This window comes from Arabidopsis lyrata (assembly GCF_000004255.2).
Source record: "Arabidopsis lyrata subsp. lyrata unplaced genomic scaffold ARALYscaffold_1, whole genome shotgun sequence".
NCBI classification, from domain to species: domain Eukaryota; kingdom Viridiplantae; phylum Streptophyta; class Magnoliopsida; order Brassicales; family Brassicaceae; genus Arabidopsis; species Arabidopsis lyrata.
The window spans coordinates 17,705,540-17,724,461 of NW_003302555.1; the positions used below are offsets into that span (position 1 = coordinate 17,705,540).

Genomic DNA, 18,922 nt, shown 5'->3' on the forward strand with positions numbered 1-18,922 from the left:
TACATCTTGATTATTTTTCTTTTCAAAATACATTATATGAATTATATATATTTCGAATGGGTACATCATACATATAGAAGAATGATGGAATCGTTTTTCGACATTGGAGCCTTGTTAATGTGATGAAGATTACTTCAGATTGAGGATGAATACGAGGAAAGCAAATAATAGAGTGGATATTCTATTATCGAGTAAGGCTTATGGAGAGAAGCATCGTGTAATTTTTTGTTTTGTTAATTTTATCGTCTTTTAAATATATTAATATATATTTCGTGGTTTTGTATTTGATTGATTATGTATTTGCTATGTTTTCTTGGTTTCTAAATTAATAATAATAGACGGTATTAAAAAGAGAATGATGGAAATAGTTATACTAGCAAACTTACATTTCTTTCTTTTTTTTCTTTTTCTTTTTTAAGAAAGTTCCTATAAACTTACATTTGTTTTTTTTTTGGTAGGAGTAAACTTACATTTGTTCATGAAGACTAAAATCATTAAAACATAAAAAGAAAGGGAACAAAAAAACATCGATCATACAACAATTTTTGTTGCATAGTGAAAACTAATTCATTTATTTAATTGAAAATAAATTAAAGTCAGGAAACTCGCTATCTTCCTCTTAGTGACATTTGTTTCCATTCCACGAGTCGCTGCAAAAACTCTCCTACCTGTTCAAAACATTATTCAAAAAAAAAAAAGTTGTTAGTCCTCAAACAAAATAAGAGAATAATAAACTAAAAAAACTCAAACAACAAACACTTAATATTACCTCGGAAGGTTGTTGTAGAGAATATGTAGCACTCGTTTCCTTTGGAACTTTGGACACAAGTATACCAAAGCCTTGTCCTTTCCTTTTCAGCACCTGAACCCAACCAATATATTAATTAATTTATCTGTAAAATATATTAGTTATAAATAGTGAAAATATTTAGGTTGAAAATTATGTTGCAGATGGTAAATATATACCTTAAAAGCATCCTCGTCCGTACGATCATCTCCGATGTAGATGGGCAAAACATCGTTAGAGTTAGCGAATCCTAAAGATTCGAGCAAGAACTCGAGAGCTTTGCCTTTATCCCATTTGATGGTTGGTCGAATCTCTAAAACTTTTCTTCCTTGTGTTAACCTCAGTTTTGGATACTCACTCAATATCGATGTCACGTGTTCCGCTACTAATGCCCAGTCCTATCATTACAAATGAACAATACGTTATAATTTACTTTCTAGACAAAAAGTGGGGAAAAATAAAGAAAATATTTGTAATCTTGATTAATTTTTTTTTTTTTACCTTTTGATCAACACAACGGTAATGTACGGAGACACAGAACTTGTTATTCTCGACGTTTGCTCCTTCTATGTCTCTCATTTTCTCCACTAGACACTTCGAGACCTGATTAAGGGATTCATATTTTTTCTTAGTTAGAGACCAAAATGTTGTTATATTATAAGTAGCTTAACTTTGACGCATAAGTAGTTAGAGAACTAGGAAAAGGTAGGAGACCTGGTCAATCATAGGCAAGAACTCATTCGCCGCTTGGAAAAGAACACCTTTATTGTTCTGTATTGTTCCAAAAAAACATTAAGGCTTAGTTTAGTCTCTTTATCAATCTATATACTTTAATATATAAGGGTTTATGATAATACCTTGTTATGTTTTGTTTTTTTGGAAGGTCCTTTGATGTCCATTCCATGGCTACCGGCATAGTAAAGTCCGGGAAGTTTCACAAATCTACGAACCTACCAAATATAAAAACAATTAGTTAGTTTTTTATATAACCAAATGATTCTAAACCGAAACTAGACTAATCTTTTTTCGTTTTTCTTATAATAGATTGAGAAAAATAATGTTAAAACGTACCTTATCACGGCATCTTCCAGTGACAATCGCGGTCGGGAAATATCTAGCCACGCCTTTCACTGCCTCTCTCATCTAAGGATTAAAATTTGTTAGAAAACCGAAAAACCTCGAAAACAAAGGAATTAAGAAGTAAGAAGAGAAGCAAACCTCGTCAGACATGTAAGCCCGATCCGGGTTTTCTACAATGGGCGATAATGTACCGTCATAGTCAAGAAACATAACGATTTGTTTCCCTTTGGAAGCTTCAGCGATCTCTTCAAACATGGTTAAAGCCGATGGGTGTTGAGCTAACCAAGAAGAGTATTCATCTTCCTCATCGGACTCCGGGAGAGAGGATATGTTCCCCGGTCGGATTCGGGTCGGGGAAGAAGCCCTCATGGCTTCGATCCAAGAGTGGGTTCGGGTTTGACTCTGGTCGGTCTCTAGCTTCTGTACAAGTTTCTTCCGGGGAATGCTGATGTATCGGCCACCTCCGGGAGAAAACAGAGATTGGTTTGGAACTCTAACCGCAACTCCGATGCTGCCTTTTGCATCAGAGATTAAGGCATTATGGTTTGTCATTAGGGGCTTAGGGGAAAAAAAAACAGAGAAGGTATTAAGAAACAGAGGAGTGGGGTTTGGTATGAGAAAGACAAGTTGTCAAGTCTTAATGTAATGAGAATAGACTTAATGTGTGGTCAATTTATAAACTTCCTCTCAAAGAGTGTGAAAGAGCTTCCTCATTGTAACTCTCCTGCCGCATCATTCCATTTGGTTAATTATTATTTTACTTTTTATTCCTAGTTTTTTTTTTCTTTTTTTTTTTTCGGGTCGCATATTCTTATTTTCTAAGTTGATGTTGATGCAAATTTGATAAAATAGGAGCCAATACCGAATATGTTTTAGAATTTTTTTATAACTTGAAAGTTAAAGGGTTTTGGTCCATTAATTTTGATCAGTATTTGACAATATTTGTAGCAGACATATAAAGTTTAATCAGTTTTCAACAAACGTGTAGTATTTAACTCAAAATTCAAATTCAAATTAGACAGCATTGAGATAATATCTTTTTAACATCGTCTGTTCTTATAATAATAAAAAGAAATTAATCTTGTGATTATTGTGAAATAAAGGAATTTTATCATGAGAACAACAATCAAGGTAGTGAAAAAATATAACCTAAGCAAACCTTGTATCAAAGATTTGATCCCTTTAGTCTCAACAAATTCTGGATTTTCCTAAACCTATATTTTTCGTGTTATTCTGTTGTTTTTTTGTGTATATATTATTAATGTGTTATTTTGAGGTTTCGATTGAAATTGAGGTGATAGTATATAATAATATAAATGAGTGATTTGCCAAAGTGGTAGCTTTTGGTGCAAGTTGCGTTCTCTCGGTATTCTCTTCTTTTCTTCGCTAAAATATAGTTTAAATGTTATGGTTAGAGAACTTAAGAGACTAATATTTTAATAGCTTGGTTTGATAGTGCATAAACAAAATAAACCAAATATATTTATATGTACTTGAAAATGAAGGTTTGTCTATTAGATCTCGGTAGTTACCGTTAAATATTTTCTGTATCGCGTAGTTATAACTCTAGTCTCTAGCTTAGGTACGATCTCTTAAATATTACATTGTTCAGGTCAAATTTTTTTTCCATTAAAAACGTTGTTCAGTTTTAAATGATCAGTCAAGAATAATTATTTATCCCACTTTTACAGTCTACCCTGAGCACATCGATCTTATTGTACAAATAATATGCATAAAACATACTAATAATTTTCAAAATACAGACGACGACTAATTGTTTTTTCTCTTTTTGGAAAACGATAGTTGTTATTACTCATTATTTAGTCCATTTGCAACTAAATGCTCAAATTATAGAAGTTCTCTACCTTTATTTTATTTTTAAAGTACTCTAGCTAAAGTGGTGAGTTCCTTATCAACGAAACGAAACTGTTGGAAAATCTACGCATATGATTGCATACGATTATAACGTCTCTTGGAACTGTATTAGTGCTGTCATATCGTTACACGACTGTTTTATACAGTATTATTCTGCAGCGTTATATTGTTATATGTATGCACTAAATCAAATTTTCTCTTTTGGTGAAGGGCACTACAAGTTATAAATAAAGCTTATACTTTAGTTTGTGGACCATCTAGTTATTGGTTTATAACTCTTTCTTTTTTTGTCATTAATTTATAACTTCCTTATGAGAAATTAAATAGGATAATAAGTGTAAATGAGTCAGCACGTTTTGGCTTATTATAAAACAAACATCACGAAACCATTCAAGAAAATTAACATCTCCTTCCAAGACAAGGACATTCGAATGCGACATGATAATTCATCGAGAAACCTCATTTTAAAACTATGCAATGAATTTCGATTTCTCTTTCGGCCAACAGTTACCTTTTCTTTAAAAAGTAACACGGTTACAATATTGTCTTCCACGAAATTTTGTTTATGTTATTAATTAATACATCAGTAATGAAACGAAGCTTCCTGTTGCATGCCAAAACATCGTTGTTCACATTCATATTATAGGAAATACATTGTAATTTTTGTTCTCCTCTTTTTTTATAACGTTGATGTGGATATTTGACTTGAATTCTAATTAGCATTAACAGTACACAAAATATATGAATATTGAGACGGTAAAAGATGAAAAAAAGGCATGCACGCGTGGAAGTGTATAACAACAGAAAAACTCTTAGTCAAACTATGAGGCATGCGTGTACATATATGTGTATACGTAACTTTGGTTTTTGGTATATGAGAGATAAAAGTCTCTAGTCATCTTTAGTCTATACGCATACAATATCGAAATCCGGGTTCTGTGTACATTTTTGTCAAAAGCTTGAAAAAATGGGTTAGGCCAAGATTGTACATAAAGTAGTTGTTCCGAAATATATAGGCATTGTTGACATATGTATTTTTTATATACATATGTAGTACATGTGACAAATAATGTAGATTCCTGGTAACTTCATAAAAGGAGACTTTTAACGTCACTGCACACGGATTTTTAGTTTCTCTTATTGGTCGTTAGTTTCGTAAACGGTCAATATATTCTTACGGTCTAAGATTCTTTTTTTAGACAAAGGAATAATGTTCGTACAAGAATCATGGGAAAAGTTGTCTAAATACAAAGAAGGAGAAGAAATGCATCCGGTAAAAGTATATATTTGTTACGTCATCGTCTTGCATGCATGGAGCCACGTTAGCATGTTGGAATTGTATGAATGATTCTAACTAATTACATGTACTTGAAAACTAAATACGTTAGCATGTTGGAATTGTATGAATGATTCTAACTAATTACATGTACTTGAAAACTAAATAGGAATCATATAAAAGTTGGCTAACTCTCTCTATAAGAGTATCACATCATCACACAAGAAAGTGATATGTGTCATTTTATATTATTAAAAAAAATTAGCAAAATTAAATGAAAAAAAAACTAAAAGTTCTTCGTCGCATTAAATATCCTCTACCAATCCTACTCTTAATTGATTTTTTAAAAAATAAAAGAAAAAATTAGAAAATTATGTTAATAAATCATGAACAACTTTCATTTTACTATTCTTATGTTACTAATTTTTTTTATTATGGTCACTATTCGATAATGACTAAAAATTTATTTGTGTTATAGTTTAGTTGTTTGCTACCTAACCTCTTATTAGTTTAATATATTTATCTTGAGTCTTTTCTCATATTACATTGTGGTTTTCATATACAACTTATCATATGATCTTTCTTCTTTACATTTTTGTGCATTATTGTAAGTTGATAACATTTACATGTAAGTTTTTTTTTCTATAAATGACCTTTTGAGACGTTAGACATGCATACCAAGGAATTCAAGACACTGCCATTTCTTTTATATAGCTATAGCCTATATGTAATGACAGAAGATCTAAAAGTGCTAACTTAAATGACTCTTTAATTTTTGTTTCTTTTTTTTTCATATAAAAACTCTTGAAATCTTGATGAAGTTATGTTAATCCAATATTTAATGATGAGCCTATGTCGGAGTACTAGATCAAAAGAGTACATAGAACAATGAAATTTTTATTTATAATCAAGTTAGACAAATTTCAAAACACACAAACAATATAATTATATATCATTGTATCAAAATATCTTATATTATTATAGTATGTAATCATAATAGTGAAAAAATGTTATGATCTTAAATACATATGAATAATCATATTTATACATGAAAATATGTAATTTGAAATTTCAAATCACAAATAAATTTAACCATAAAAGTTGTAACTACATAAGAAAGATCTAATTTTATTAAATACAAAATAACAAACAAAAAATTAAACATAAATTAGCAATAAAAACAATCAATATAATTTTTTTTTTACAGTTTTCGAGACAATTATTCACGCATAGTATTCATCTAGTCAATCTAAAGAGACTTTAAACAAAAGAGAGAGAAGACGGAATGCGAAATGAGTCGGTATATAATTGGTCTTCTTAGCTACTTGTCGTAATGCAATTTTACTGTAGAATCCACGTGCGTTTGATATGTAATTTTATGTATTTATTATGTCGTAGGTATGACTATTGACCATTGAATCATTTATTGACTTCTACGAGAAGTACTGATGCTTGACGGTCTTGAGTTACTATTTGTAGTTGGTAACGAAGGAGAACATGTGTCGTTTTGTGAGACGTACTCGTCTCGTCTTACGTACCTAACCTTCTCGTGTGCGACACCTTTTTCTCCAAAGTAACACTTTTGCTCCCATGCGTAACTAGCTAGTTATTCTGTTATTGAATAAATGAAGAAAGCCATGTAGGTAAAGATCATTTAAGGCCACTTAAATTACATTTAGTTAAGATTACTTTTGTAATTGGTTACAAACACTCTCATTCCTTGATTAAATCAACGCAATCATCAGAGAAATAAGATTAGATCTTTATTTGAATTTGAGAGTTGAATGAAACAGTTTTACTAAAAGAAAATAAACTTTTTTTTGTACAATAGTGTTTTCCTTAATTCAACATAAAAATTAAAATGTTTTCATTCAATGGATCGATTTGCATGGACAAATAAAACTCAATTCCTCTTTTATAAGGAAGTCTTAGATCTTTTTAGAAATTCCATTCATAACATTAGTGAATTCATGGGCTCTAAAATATCTTTCATCTTAATACCACAAATATCAAGCCTCAGTTGGAATTCAGATTTTGATGATATTTCTCAAAAATAAATACAGCTTCAGTTGGAATATGCTTTTTTTTTGTTTAGTTTTGATAAACCATATCGGCTGATTCGGTTAGCTCCGGTAAAAAAGCATCAAAGTGCTTAAGAGTAGACTTTTCCCTAAAGTGCCACCACACTGTCTGTGCAGAGTTTGAAATGTTTTCCAACCAATGCTAGGGGTAGTCAGATCACCTGTTACTGGAGTACCAAGTAAACTGCTTGGGCATTTCTCACATAAATATGTTTTTTTTTTTCCAGCGTGGATCGAACCTGAATTAGTTCCTTCAAACTTTTTCTTAATTTTCAACTACCACTAGACCACAACTGTGAGGGCAAAAGAAATATGCTCTTCGTAATTTGAATTATTTGTCTGAGTTTGTTTGTTATGTTTTCGTTAACTTCATTTTTCGTCAATATTTTTTGATTAACTTTTAAAAATTCACCCTTCTTACATTACTCATTTCAGTGTCAAATCCAACTTTTGTGATTCTCACTAAATATTGTATAAGCAATTTTATTGTACAATATAATTTTATAAACATATAGAATTTTCATACGAGAAATCACCTATACACCTAAAAATATATCATGCTAAAAGAAATTGCTGTCATATAATAGTTAAATGAAAGGTATAAACCATCTAAATGCTCAAAATTCAAACTTAATTATTTGAGCAAACTAATAAGTTATCTAATTGTTCTTCTACATTTTGTCATTTAGTGCAATTTGTCTTTGTAATATATGTTTTCTATTAACAATGTCTATTTTTTTTTCTTAGACCATTTCTATTGGGAGTGTCTAGGTGAAAAACTCCACAATAAAATAGAATAAAAAATAAAAAAAAGGAAGAGAGAGGATAGAAACGTCTCTCACTTGAGACTCCTAAACACTCAAATCTACAGTTGTCCTTTACTAAATGATTCAGATAAATAAACAAATAATTAACTAATTAAATAATAAAAAATATTACTATTTTATTTGGGGAAAATTCCCAAAAAAAACCCAAAGTAATTTTTATTTGGATGTTTAATGCCCAATTATTTTTTATTGGAATAAAAATACCTCAACTAATTATTCGTGGTCATAAAATACTTCGTATATAAACTATTGGTAGAATCAAACCCGCATGTTAACAGCCGTTAACGGCCGTAAAGGAATTAACTAACGGCGTTAAATATCATTCTCATATAACTTAATCTATATATATAATCTGCTCTTATAATTTATGAAGATTTTAACGTGGTCCAGTGGAATAGTGCGGCTTACTCAATATACACGACCTGGGTTCGATTCCAGTGAAGTCAATTTTTTTTTTTTTTTTCTCTTCTTCTCCTTTGCTGATCTCTGGTTTTTTTTTTTTTACTCTCCTTCCCCGTCGTTGACTACCACCGTCCCAGAAATAATACTTCATCCAACCCATGAATAAGAACCTCCAATTCCTCTTCCAAATCGAGTAATAAATCCGTACACCCACACCATCAACCATCACCCTCGTATCTCCAACCATCATTTCACTTACCAAGCCTTTACAAACCCTAAACCTCTCATCCCTAATCGCAGAGGAGGATAATTAAGAATTACCAGCCCCGAAATCAACCTCCAATTGTAGCTATTTGAATTTGAATTCCCAATTTTCAGATATGAGGAAGGCGAAGAAGAGAAGAAGAAGAAGAGAAAAAAAAAAAAAAAAAAAAAGGAAGACAAAATTAGCTATGAGGACAACTCGAACCCAAGCTTACAACTTTCCGTTTACCACTAGACCACAACAACTTATTCACATAACCTTGTTAAACGATTGTATATATTAATTAACATATTTGAGTTTAATATTTAACGCCGTTAGTTAATTCATTTACGTCTGTTAACGGCTGTTAACGTGCGGGTTTGATTCTACCAATAATTTATATACAAAGTATTTTATGACCAAGAATAATTAGTTGAGGTATTTTTATTCCAATAAAAAAATAATTGGGCATTAAAAGTCCAAATAAAAATTACTTTGGGGTTTTTTTTTTTGGAATTTTCCCATTTTATTTGTGAGATACTGGGATTTTATATTAGTGGATTGTGATTTGTTGTGATGTGATGTTACATATCGTGCTAATTATGATTGGGACCACGAAATTATGTTCCATAAGCCCGCTTTTCTTTAACATCCGAATTCGAACCTTTCATGTCATCTTGGCATATCCATCAATTTATATATCGATCTTGGCAATTGAATTCACAATAATTTTCCTATGTTAACCTTAAAATACTTAAACAGTTCGATACTTTGATGCTAAATAAAAAAAGCTATTTCAAGAGTTTTCTTTTAAATTGTTTAAAGCAACGATCAAAATATCTAATTATGCAAGATTAATATATAAGACTGTAAGTATTCTCATAGATAAAATAAAACCGTAAGAAACATAAGTGTTTAGAGTGTTTTGTCTTAGTCATTCGTATGTCTAACGGCCTTAGTGTACGAATATCATACGTCAAAACAGTTATTGTCTACAAATGAATAGAAAACAAAAGACACTTCAGATGCAAAATTATTTTGTTCGTGAGAGTGTAAGCTCAAACCAATGGCGCTGTAGGTCAAAAGCTCTATTAGAATATGGGCTTCCAACTCAAAACCAATTGGCAATGAGTGGAGAGACCCATATATCTTATATACTAGTCAAGATCCCTTGTCCTTTCCAATGTGGGATAATATTATCCTTAATACGCCCCCTCGAAATGATGACTCTAGCCATTGATCTCGGTATGCTCGGGCATGGATCGGCGGACCAACTATTGGGCCGGGCCGATGGTGGATTGGATTTGGACATGTACGGATCGGGCTCTGATACCATATTAGAATATGGGTTTCCAACTCAAAACCAATTGGCAATGAGTGGAATGGCCCATATCCCTTATATATTACTTAGGATCCCTTCCAACTTCCGATGTGGGAAATTATGTCCTAATACGTCCCCTCGAGATGATGGCTCTTTTGGCCATTAATCTCGGAATGTTCGGGCTTAGAACGACGGCATCAATTTTGGGCCTTGTCGATGATTGGACCATCTTTGGGTCGGATCGGGTTGGACATGTGTGGATCGGGTTCTGATACCATATTAGAATGGGCTTCCAACTCAAAACCAATTGACAATGAGTGGAGAGGCTCATATATCTTATATACTAGTCAAGATCCCTTGTCCTTTCCAATGTGGGATAATATTATCCCTAATAAGCTCAACTCTGTTAGCATTAAATTAGAGAAAGTATTAAGTATATATATATATATATATATAGTATTAAGTATCTATATTTTTGTTTTAAGAATGTAAAGCATTGTTTAAACCATATATTCTTTGTTATCTAAGAGTATTTACAATCCATCTCCATTTTTTTTCGTCAATAAAGTAACTCCATTTCCAATCCTACTGATTATTTTGGAGTTAAAAAATAGAAATCTCCAAATTTTAGCATAAATTGTAAATAGAAAACTCCAAATAAAGAGAAAAAAAATAGGAAATCTCTATTTTGGAGTTGAAAATATATATGAGTTGGAAATTTCGTTTCTCCAAAATAGAGAATTTAATAATGGGTTGGAGATGGCCTAATTAGGTATGGTTTAAGAAAAATGAAGAAGTTTACTATAGTTTAATTTACCCAATGACACGAAAGTTGAGGTCCAAATACAAAATTCTGCCAAATATCCATATGTGAAGCTTTAGATCTTAGTTACATAGTTTTTAAATGCAAAATTAGTTAACTTTATTTGATCATAGAAACTTTGTCGGTTAGAAAGTGGAGGGTTGAGATATTTAGGCCAGATAGGGACATTGTTTGATATGCTATAAGATTTTTTTCATTATTTAATTTTCTTTGGAAGCATTAGTGGCTCTTGAAATGAGAAAACCTTTGAAGATCACCAAATTCCATAGCTCCTGTTTTTGGAATTACATATATTAGGAAGAAAAGCCTTCTAGCTTGTTACTTGTAAACTAATTCATAATGTTAATATGTTGCCAGAAAATTCTCTTATATATTATTTACAATATTATAGAAAAAATGACGCTTTTCGTCGTCACTAAAATGTTGTTGTTAAGTCTTTTTCAAATAAATTATTGCGCTGAAAGATTTCAAAAATTTGGTGGATGTAACCATTCCTATGAAAAAAATTGGTCGTCTACATCACGTCAATACTTATTAGATTTCAGTGAATTCATGGGTGACTTGTTCAGCCAATGGGAACCAAACAATGAAACAAAACTACGCATTACGAAGACTAGGAGTCGTCTTCGTGTGTGATGGTCGAAGGAATCTCCTGCAAGGTCGCGATCACTTGAAATTCAGGAGGCTGGTTGAGGATCCCATGCTCCTTATTGGAGCTGCTTGCCATGAGAGGCGGTAGCCCTGGGCATACGGTTTACTCGGATTAATCGGGTCGGTTTATTCGGTTTTCTATTTTTTCGGTTCTTAGGAAAAGCTGCCGAATTGACCCGAATAAATGTTCGGTTCGGGTTGGTTCGATACTCGGTTTGTTCGGCTCGGTTATAAGATTTTAAATCAATTCTGAATTAAACCGAATTTTTAAAAAATTATTGACAAGGGGAGAACCCATGTCTTGCACGGGTAAGTCTTATGCTATTTTTTATAATAGAACAATTTAAAATAAACTTTAGGTATTTGTATTAAATCTTGAAATATTGAAACTAAATTTTGTAAAGGCGCTAATAGATTTTGAATTTAAATAATGCTATGATATATATATATATATATATATATATATATATATATATATATATATCACAATATTTTAGTCCATAAATAAAATCACAAATTAAATTTCAAATATTTTAATGTTTTTTATTATACAAACTAAGTTGCATTTACGTTATTCATAAATTTATATTCGTTAGTATTAAAATGCATATACTATATGTTTATATTGATTAATTTTTCAACTGAAAAACATATTTCTTTAAATATATATATATAACTTTATATAGAGGTTTTCTTATTTAAAAATTCGAGATATTTCATTTTGGTAAGTTTAGCTAATAAGAATAAGTACCATATGGAATTAAGAGTGTTTGGCAAGATAGATAATAGAATTAAATAGATAAAAAATAAAAAAGATGAGAATAATTGTGGGCTTAACACATAAGCACTAACAACTTGATTTTAACATATTGATGATTTTAGAAAAATATAATGAACGAGAACAAAAAGAAATAGATATGAGAATATGTATGAGAGTTTTAAAATAAAGAAAAATATAAAATGGTAAAGTGTGATTGGCGAAATTTAGGCTTTAAGACTTTACTCAAAAAAAAACAAAACAACAGAATACTTTCATTGTACTCAATTTAGACCAAATCAAACGTTGTTCTCAACTTGTCACGAAATGTAAGTTTGTGAATTGTGACCAATGTTTTCGTTGATTGTTTTCTTAATGAAAAGAGAACAGAATATATTCAAATCTTACGTATTGTTCTTGTGCATGATAAATTAGAGATATTGTATGACAACCGAACTAAAATATCAGGGACAAAAAAGGAGAGGGATAGGAATCTTTTTGTTCATGTAACTTACTAACTTTAATTTCTTGATTTAAATACTTAATATGTTATTAGAAATACATTTATTCTTCATTTTTCTACAGCCAAAGTGGAATTCTTCTATTTTGATTAAGCTAAATGCATATATTAATCTTATGACAAATCCTAAATTTCAGTCATATGAAAACTGAAACCCAATCAAAATTATGGAAATCGAAAGCAAATTGAATATTATTGTAAAAAATGATAATATTGAGTGAAATAAATTAATTTGTCAGTCATAATCCAAATCTGATTGATAAATTTTAGGTCGGTTATATAAGACTTAAGATGATTAGTACATTATTTGAACGAGTTAAAGTGAAATTTTAACTATAATGTGAACAATATGTTAGGAGTATAATTTCACGCTCGTTTTCGCCAATTATGCATTTCATTGTCTAAACGAGTACTTCTACTTTTGTATTGCAGAGATGTTAGACTTGTTCTAAAATTGGCATCTCCATGGTTAGTGCATCTTCATTTGATAAGAGTACAAAACCATTATATTCCTGAAATACTATCATTTTTCTTTCAAGAACCATCTATAAACATTGGTATTTTTAAAAAGTTGGGCCTTGCGACCCCATTGTGACTAGGCTATGAGTCGCTTCTGCAACTTCCATATGAGGTCCATGTTTAGCTTGAACCTCATTTTCAGCTAATTGAAGAATTTTATGTGAATCTTTGTCCACATTTTAATAAATTTTCTCATTCTAAACTTTCTAAATGTACCATATGAGCCAAGAGTAACTGGAGTTATGGGAGTTTTAGTTTTAAAACCTTTTAGTAATCTCTAGTTTTGGTGTGTTACAAAAGTCACAAAAATCAAACGTCAAACATCAACAATAAACGCTACAAGTGAAAAATATTACGAGTAAAATATAATTTGTGTGGAGCCCACCGTCACTATGTATGCATAGTAATTTACTTTTTCACGTCTATATAAACGAACGATTTCGTTCGTTGTAAATCACAACAATTCATACTTCACTTATAAGAGAAGTAATAAACACTCTCTCTCCCTCTCTCCCGTTTCTTTTACTATTCAGTATCCCGATCCTTCTGCGGGTATAAACTTTTTCTCCATTATTTATATTTATATACACCATAAAATAAAGTAATTATTTATAACACGTTATCAGCACGATCACTCTATATTCGCTAAAAAAAATATGGTATTATACCGGGCGGTATGTCGCCTCGTCAAAAAGAAAAAAAATATGAGTAAAAGAAAAAAAAAAAGAGAGAAGAAAAGAAAAGAAAAGACAAAAAAACAGAATAAAAAATATTTATATAGATATATGTATATTATTTTTTAGTGGTTGTTCGGACACAGTTATTTACTCGTTACTATAGTGGGAGGAATGTCGCCCCTATAAGTAATCATTGTAATGGATGTTTTATACACCATAGCAATGGCCGGCTAAGCCGCCTATAAAGTGGATGACACCGTCACCATAATTTATTTACTGTTATAACGTGGATGACTCTGTCACCACAATATTGCCGTTAAAATTTATTTCTATTATATTTATATTTTGGTTAATATATAAGGAGGCTCGGCCACATGTATAAAATTATTATCTGAATTTGGTAAATTTAACTGATTGGCTATTAAAATTTATACATTGATTTTCTGTTTAATTCTTTTCACCAACAGTCATGAAGAAATTTTTAAACATTTATCACTTTTCAAACGGCTATGAACAGTAATTTTCAATCTATAAATACACTCATTTTTACTCATTCATTCACTCAAAAATCATATCTCTCCTCATATATTTTTCTAAAGAATTTTGTTTAAGTTTTCATTTTGGAAAATGATTCGCTTGTTTTTAATTCGTTGTTTAATTGCAATTGTTGCATGTACTTATGGTCTTTTCGTTGGGGAATTTACTCGCGAAGAATTTACCATAAGTATCGCTTTACTTTTCTATGCAATTATGTTCTTTGTAATCGCTTGCATCATTAATATAAATGGTTCAATATGAAATAAATTATATTATTTTACTAATAATATTTATTCAATTTTTGTGTTTAGATTACGAATGGCAAATATTGAGAAGCTTAAATTTCCGGCTCTCAAAATTACTGGCGCAAACTACATAGCATGGACCACTGATGTGGAACTATATTTTGAGTCGCAAGAATTATCCGAGACTTTAAAACCGGAAAATTTATCGCCTCCAAAAGATAAGGCAAAAGCGATAATATTTCTAAGAAAACATCTCGATGAAAATGTGACGCATGACTATGCTCACATAAAAGACCCAGCAGAGCTGTGGCAAGCTTTAAAAGCACGGTTTGACAATCAGAGAGAAATAACTCTCCCTCATGCATTAGAGGACTGGAAGAATTTGAGGTTCCAGGACTTTGAGAAAGTGGAGAAATATAATTCCGCTATGCTGAGGATAGTATCACAATTAAAGTATTGTGGTAAGCCTATTACTGAAGCTGCAATGCTCGAGAAGACTTACCTTACTTTTCATAAAGAACACCGTGTCCTGCAAGAGATGTACAAAAACTGCGGATACAAAAGGTTTCCTGAGTTAATTGTGACTCTCATACTGGCGGAGAAGAATAATGAACTTCTTCTTAAGAACCACAACTCTCGACCTACGGGGGCAAAGGCATTTCCTGAAGTCAATGCCACAGATGTGAAAAATCCGGAGAGGGGAAGTCAAACCTATCGAGGTCGTGGCCGTCGATTCAATCGTGGACGTGGAAGATCTTTTAACCCACAAAGCAGAAAGTCTTATACATGGGTTCGACCTGATCAAAGTTCAAAAGGAAAAGAAACCCAAGGACGTAACGCTCAAAACCGTGAAAGCATCTGTTACAGATGTGGATCAAAGGGCCATTGGGCTCATGTATGTCGAACCCCTGAACACCTTTGTAAGTTGTACAAAGAGTCCCAAAAGGGAAAAGGGAAGGAAGTAAATCTTATTGAGCACCTTGAGGTTACATCATACCTCGATGCTTCCGACTTTGTAAACGATTTCGACGAGACCGCTCATGCGGATAACTGAAATGCTTGTAGTGAGACTACTAGTCTCCAGTAATGCTATTATATAATTATTTCAGTTGTTCTAAAATAATGTTATTTCTGAAAAATGAACTGATGTATAATTATTGTTTCTGAAAAATGAACTGATGTATAATTATTATATGTTTTCATTATCAATAATATTTACTTATATTTATTAATGTTTATCTTAATTACAGAGATGGATCAAGATTCAAACAAAACAATAGCAAGGGAAAATATCAAAGAAATTTGTATACCAGATAGTGGAACAACGCACACTATTCTGAGACATCAGAGATTTTTCTCTGAATTAAAACCAACAAAAATTATTGTCAATACAATATCTGGTCCTACGGACTTGATTAAAGGAAGTGGCAAAGCAAATTTTAAATTGCCTAATGGAATAAAGTTTTCCATAAATAATGCTTTATATTCTCCGAATTCTAAGAGGAATTTGTTGAGTTTCAATGACATATACCTTCAAGGATATGAAACTCAGTCTGCAACTGAGAATGGAAAGAAGTATATGTATATAACTTCTAATAAATCTAGAAAAAGATATGTCTTGGAAAGATTTCCGAAACTTCCTTCTGGTTTGCATCATACCTATATAGATGCCATAGAATCACACCTTGTGATCAAAAGAAATCCAGAAGATTTCATTTTATGGCATGATCGCCTTGGTCACCCAGGCACAACAATGATGTGAAAAATCATAGAAAGCTCACATGGTCACTCATTGAAAAATCATGAGTTGAATCATGGAAATAAAATGACATGTGCAGCATGTTCTCTTGGAAAATTGATCATAAGGCCATCGCCAACCAAACTTGATAAAAAATCACCAAAGTTCCTTGAACGAATTCAAGGCGATATTTGTGGACCGATACATCTACCATGTGGACCGATACATCCACCATGTGGACCGATACATCCACCATGTGGACCATTCCACTATTTTATGGTAATGATTGACGCATCTAGCAGATGGTCACATGTTTGTCTATTGTCATCTCGAAATTTGGCATTTGCGAGATTTATAACTCTGATAATCAAATTAAGAGCTCAGTTCTCTGATTATTCCATTAAGAGAGTTAGACTAGACAACGCTGGTGAATTTACATCCCAAGCATTCAATGATTATTGTATGGTAACAGGAACTGAAGTTGAACATCCTGTAGCTCATGTTCATACACAAAATGGCTTGGCAGAATCATTAATTAAACGTCTGCAATTGATTGCAAGACCATTGATCATGAGATCAAAACTTCCAACCTCTGTATGGGGACATGCCATTTTGCATGCAGAAGCACTCATTCGGATAAGACCAAGTGCATACCATAAATACTCTCTACTACAGTTAGCATTTGGTCGAGAACCAAATATATCCCATCTAAGAATTTTTGGTTATGCGGTATATGTGCCTATAGCACCACCACAACGTACAAAAATAGGACCACAAAGAAGGTTGGGAATATATATTGGCTGTGATTCTCCATCAATTATAAGATTCTCCATCAATTATAAGATACCTAGAACCGGAGACTGGTGATGTCTTTACGGCACGATTTGCCGATTGTCACTTTGATGAGAGAGTATTCCCGGTTCTAGGGGGAGAAAATAATCAAGTAGGAAAAGAAATCAAATGGTGTGTACCATCCCTGTTACACCTTGATCCTCATACAAAACAGTCATAAATAGAAGTTTGACGAATTGTGCATTTGCAAAGTATAGCAAATCAACTTCCGGATGCTTTTGCAGATACCAAAACGGTAACTAAATCATATATATCAGCTGCAAATGTTCCTGCTCGAATTGAAATACCACAAGAACGTGGAGGAGCAGATGATACACGTGAATCTAAAACACGCTTGAAACGCGGTAGACCAGTTGGTGCTAAAGATAAAAATCCTAGAAAACGAAAGGAAGTTGAAAAGCATGATATTCCCAAAATAGCAGAAAGTATTTTGGAAGAAACGTATCATGAGTCTAATGACAATGATGAGCATCATGAGCCTGAAGGAAATTATGAGATTTCTATCAACTATATCCATAATGGAAAGATCTGGGATCGAAATAAAATGGATGATGTTAATGACGTTTTCTCATACCTTTTGTCAAAGGAAATTGATGAAGAAAACGAGGATCCAGAACCAAAGTCTGTATATGAATGTCAAAAGAGACATGACTGAATAAAATGGAAAGATGCAATACAAGTCGAACTTGATTCACTTAATAAGCGAAATATATTCGGACCTATTGTACTCACACCTGAAGATGTGAGACCGGTTGGATACAAATGGGTTTTCGTTAGAAAACGAAAAGAGAAAAATGAAATTACGAGATACAAGGCTCGTCTCGTAGCTCAAGGATTTTCTCAAAGACCCGGGATTGATTATGAGGAAACATATTCCCCCGTTATGGATGCTATAACTTTTAGATTTCTAATAAGTCTAGCAGTTGGCAAAAATCTAGAGATGCGTCTCATGGATGTCGTTACAGCATATTTATATGGATCATTAGATACAAATATCTATATGAGAGTTCCTGATGGGTTTAATATGCCAGAAGCATTAAAATCTAAACCCAAAGAGTTATGTGCAATAAAGTTGCAGAGATCATCATATGGGTTAAAGCAATCTGGACGAATGTGGTATAATCGTCTCAGTGAACATTTAACGAAAGAAGGATATGTGAATGATCCTATATGCCCATGTGTTTTCATAAAGAAAAAAAATTCCGGATTTGTGATAATCGCGGTATATGTTGATGATCTAAACATAATCGGGACTCAAGCAGAAATACAGAAAGCAACAAACTATTTAAAAGGGGAATTTGAGGTGAAAGATCTCGGACAAACAAAATTTTGTCTTGGTCTACAAATTGAACATACTCAAAAGGGTATATTTGTACATCAATCCACATACACCAAAAGAGTGTTAAAACGTTTTAATATGGATAAGGAAACTCCTCTCAGTACTCCAATGGTCGTTAGATCACTTAATGTTGAGAGTGATCCATTCAGACCACCTGAGGAGAATGAAGAGATACTCGGTCCTGAAGTACTGTATCTAAGTGCAATTGGAGCCCTTATGTATCTTGAAAATTGCACTCGACCTGATATATCATTTTCAGTCAATCTTTTGGCTAGATTTAGTTCATCCCCTACACGAAGACATTGGAATGGGATTAAACATGTCTTTCGTTATCTTCAAGGGACTATTGATGTAGGGTTATTTTATCCTAA

At 32.1% G+C, this 18,922-nt stretch overlaps 1 protein-coding gene across 1 annotated transcript; it reads right to left on the reverse strand.

Moving 5' to 3' along the window:
• Positions 1 to 410: 410 nt before the first annotated feature.
• On the reverse strand, positions 411 to 2,620 carry LOC9329969 (probable trehalose-phosphate phosphatase D). Its single transcript, XM_002893862.2, has 8 exons — positions 2,006 to 2,620; positions 1,859 to 1,930; positions 1,645 to 1,737; positions 1,502 to 1,558; positions 1,289 to 1,390; positions 967 to 1,185; positions 770 to 862; positions 411 to 668 (listed from the first exon to the last, which is right to left on the reverse strand). Exons 1-8 carry the CDS (start codon positions 2,417 to 2,419, stop codon positions 609 to 611), a joined length of 1,110 nt encoding a protein of 369 aa, XP_002893908.1. The 5' UTR covers positions 2,420 to 2,620; the 3' UTR covers positions 411 to 608.
• Positions 2,621 to 18,922: the final 16,302 nt, after the last annotated feature.

Bases quoted from the DNA above. Each gene is read 5' to 3' on its own strand.
- LOC9329969 (XM_002893862.2), bottom strand. From the start codon at position 2,419: ATGACAAACCATAATGCCTTAATCTCTGATGCAAAAGGCAGCATCGGA. The intron at 1,559-1,644 runs GTATTATCATAA...GGAACAATACAG, and splicing joins AAAAAACAAAACATAACAAG to AACAATAAAGGTGTTCTTTT. The intron at 1,391-1,501 runs GTCTCCTACCTT...TCCCTTAATCAG, and splicing joins TCTTGCCTATGATTGACCAG to GTCTCGAAGTGTCTAGTGGA.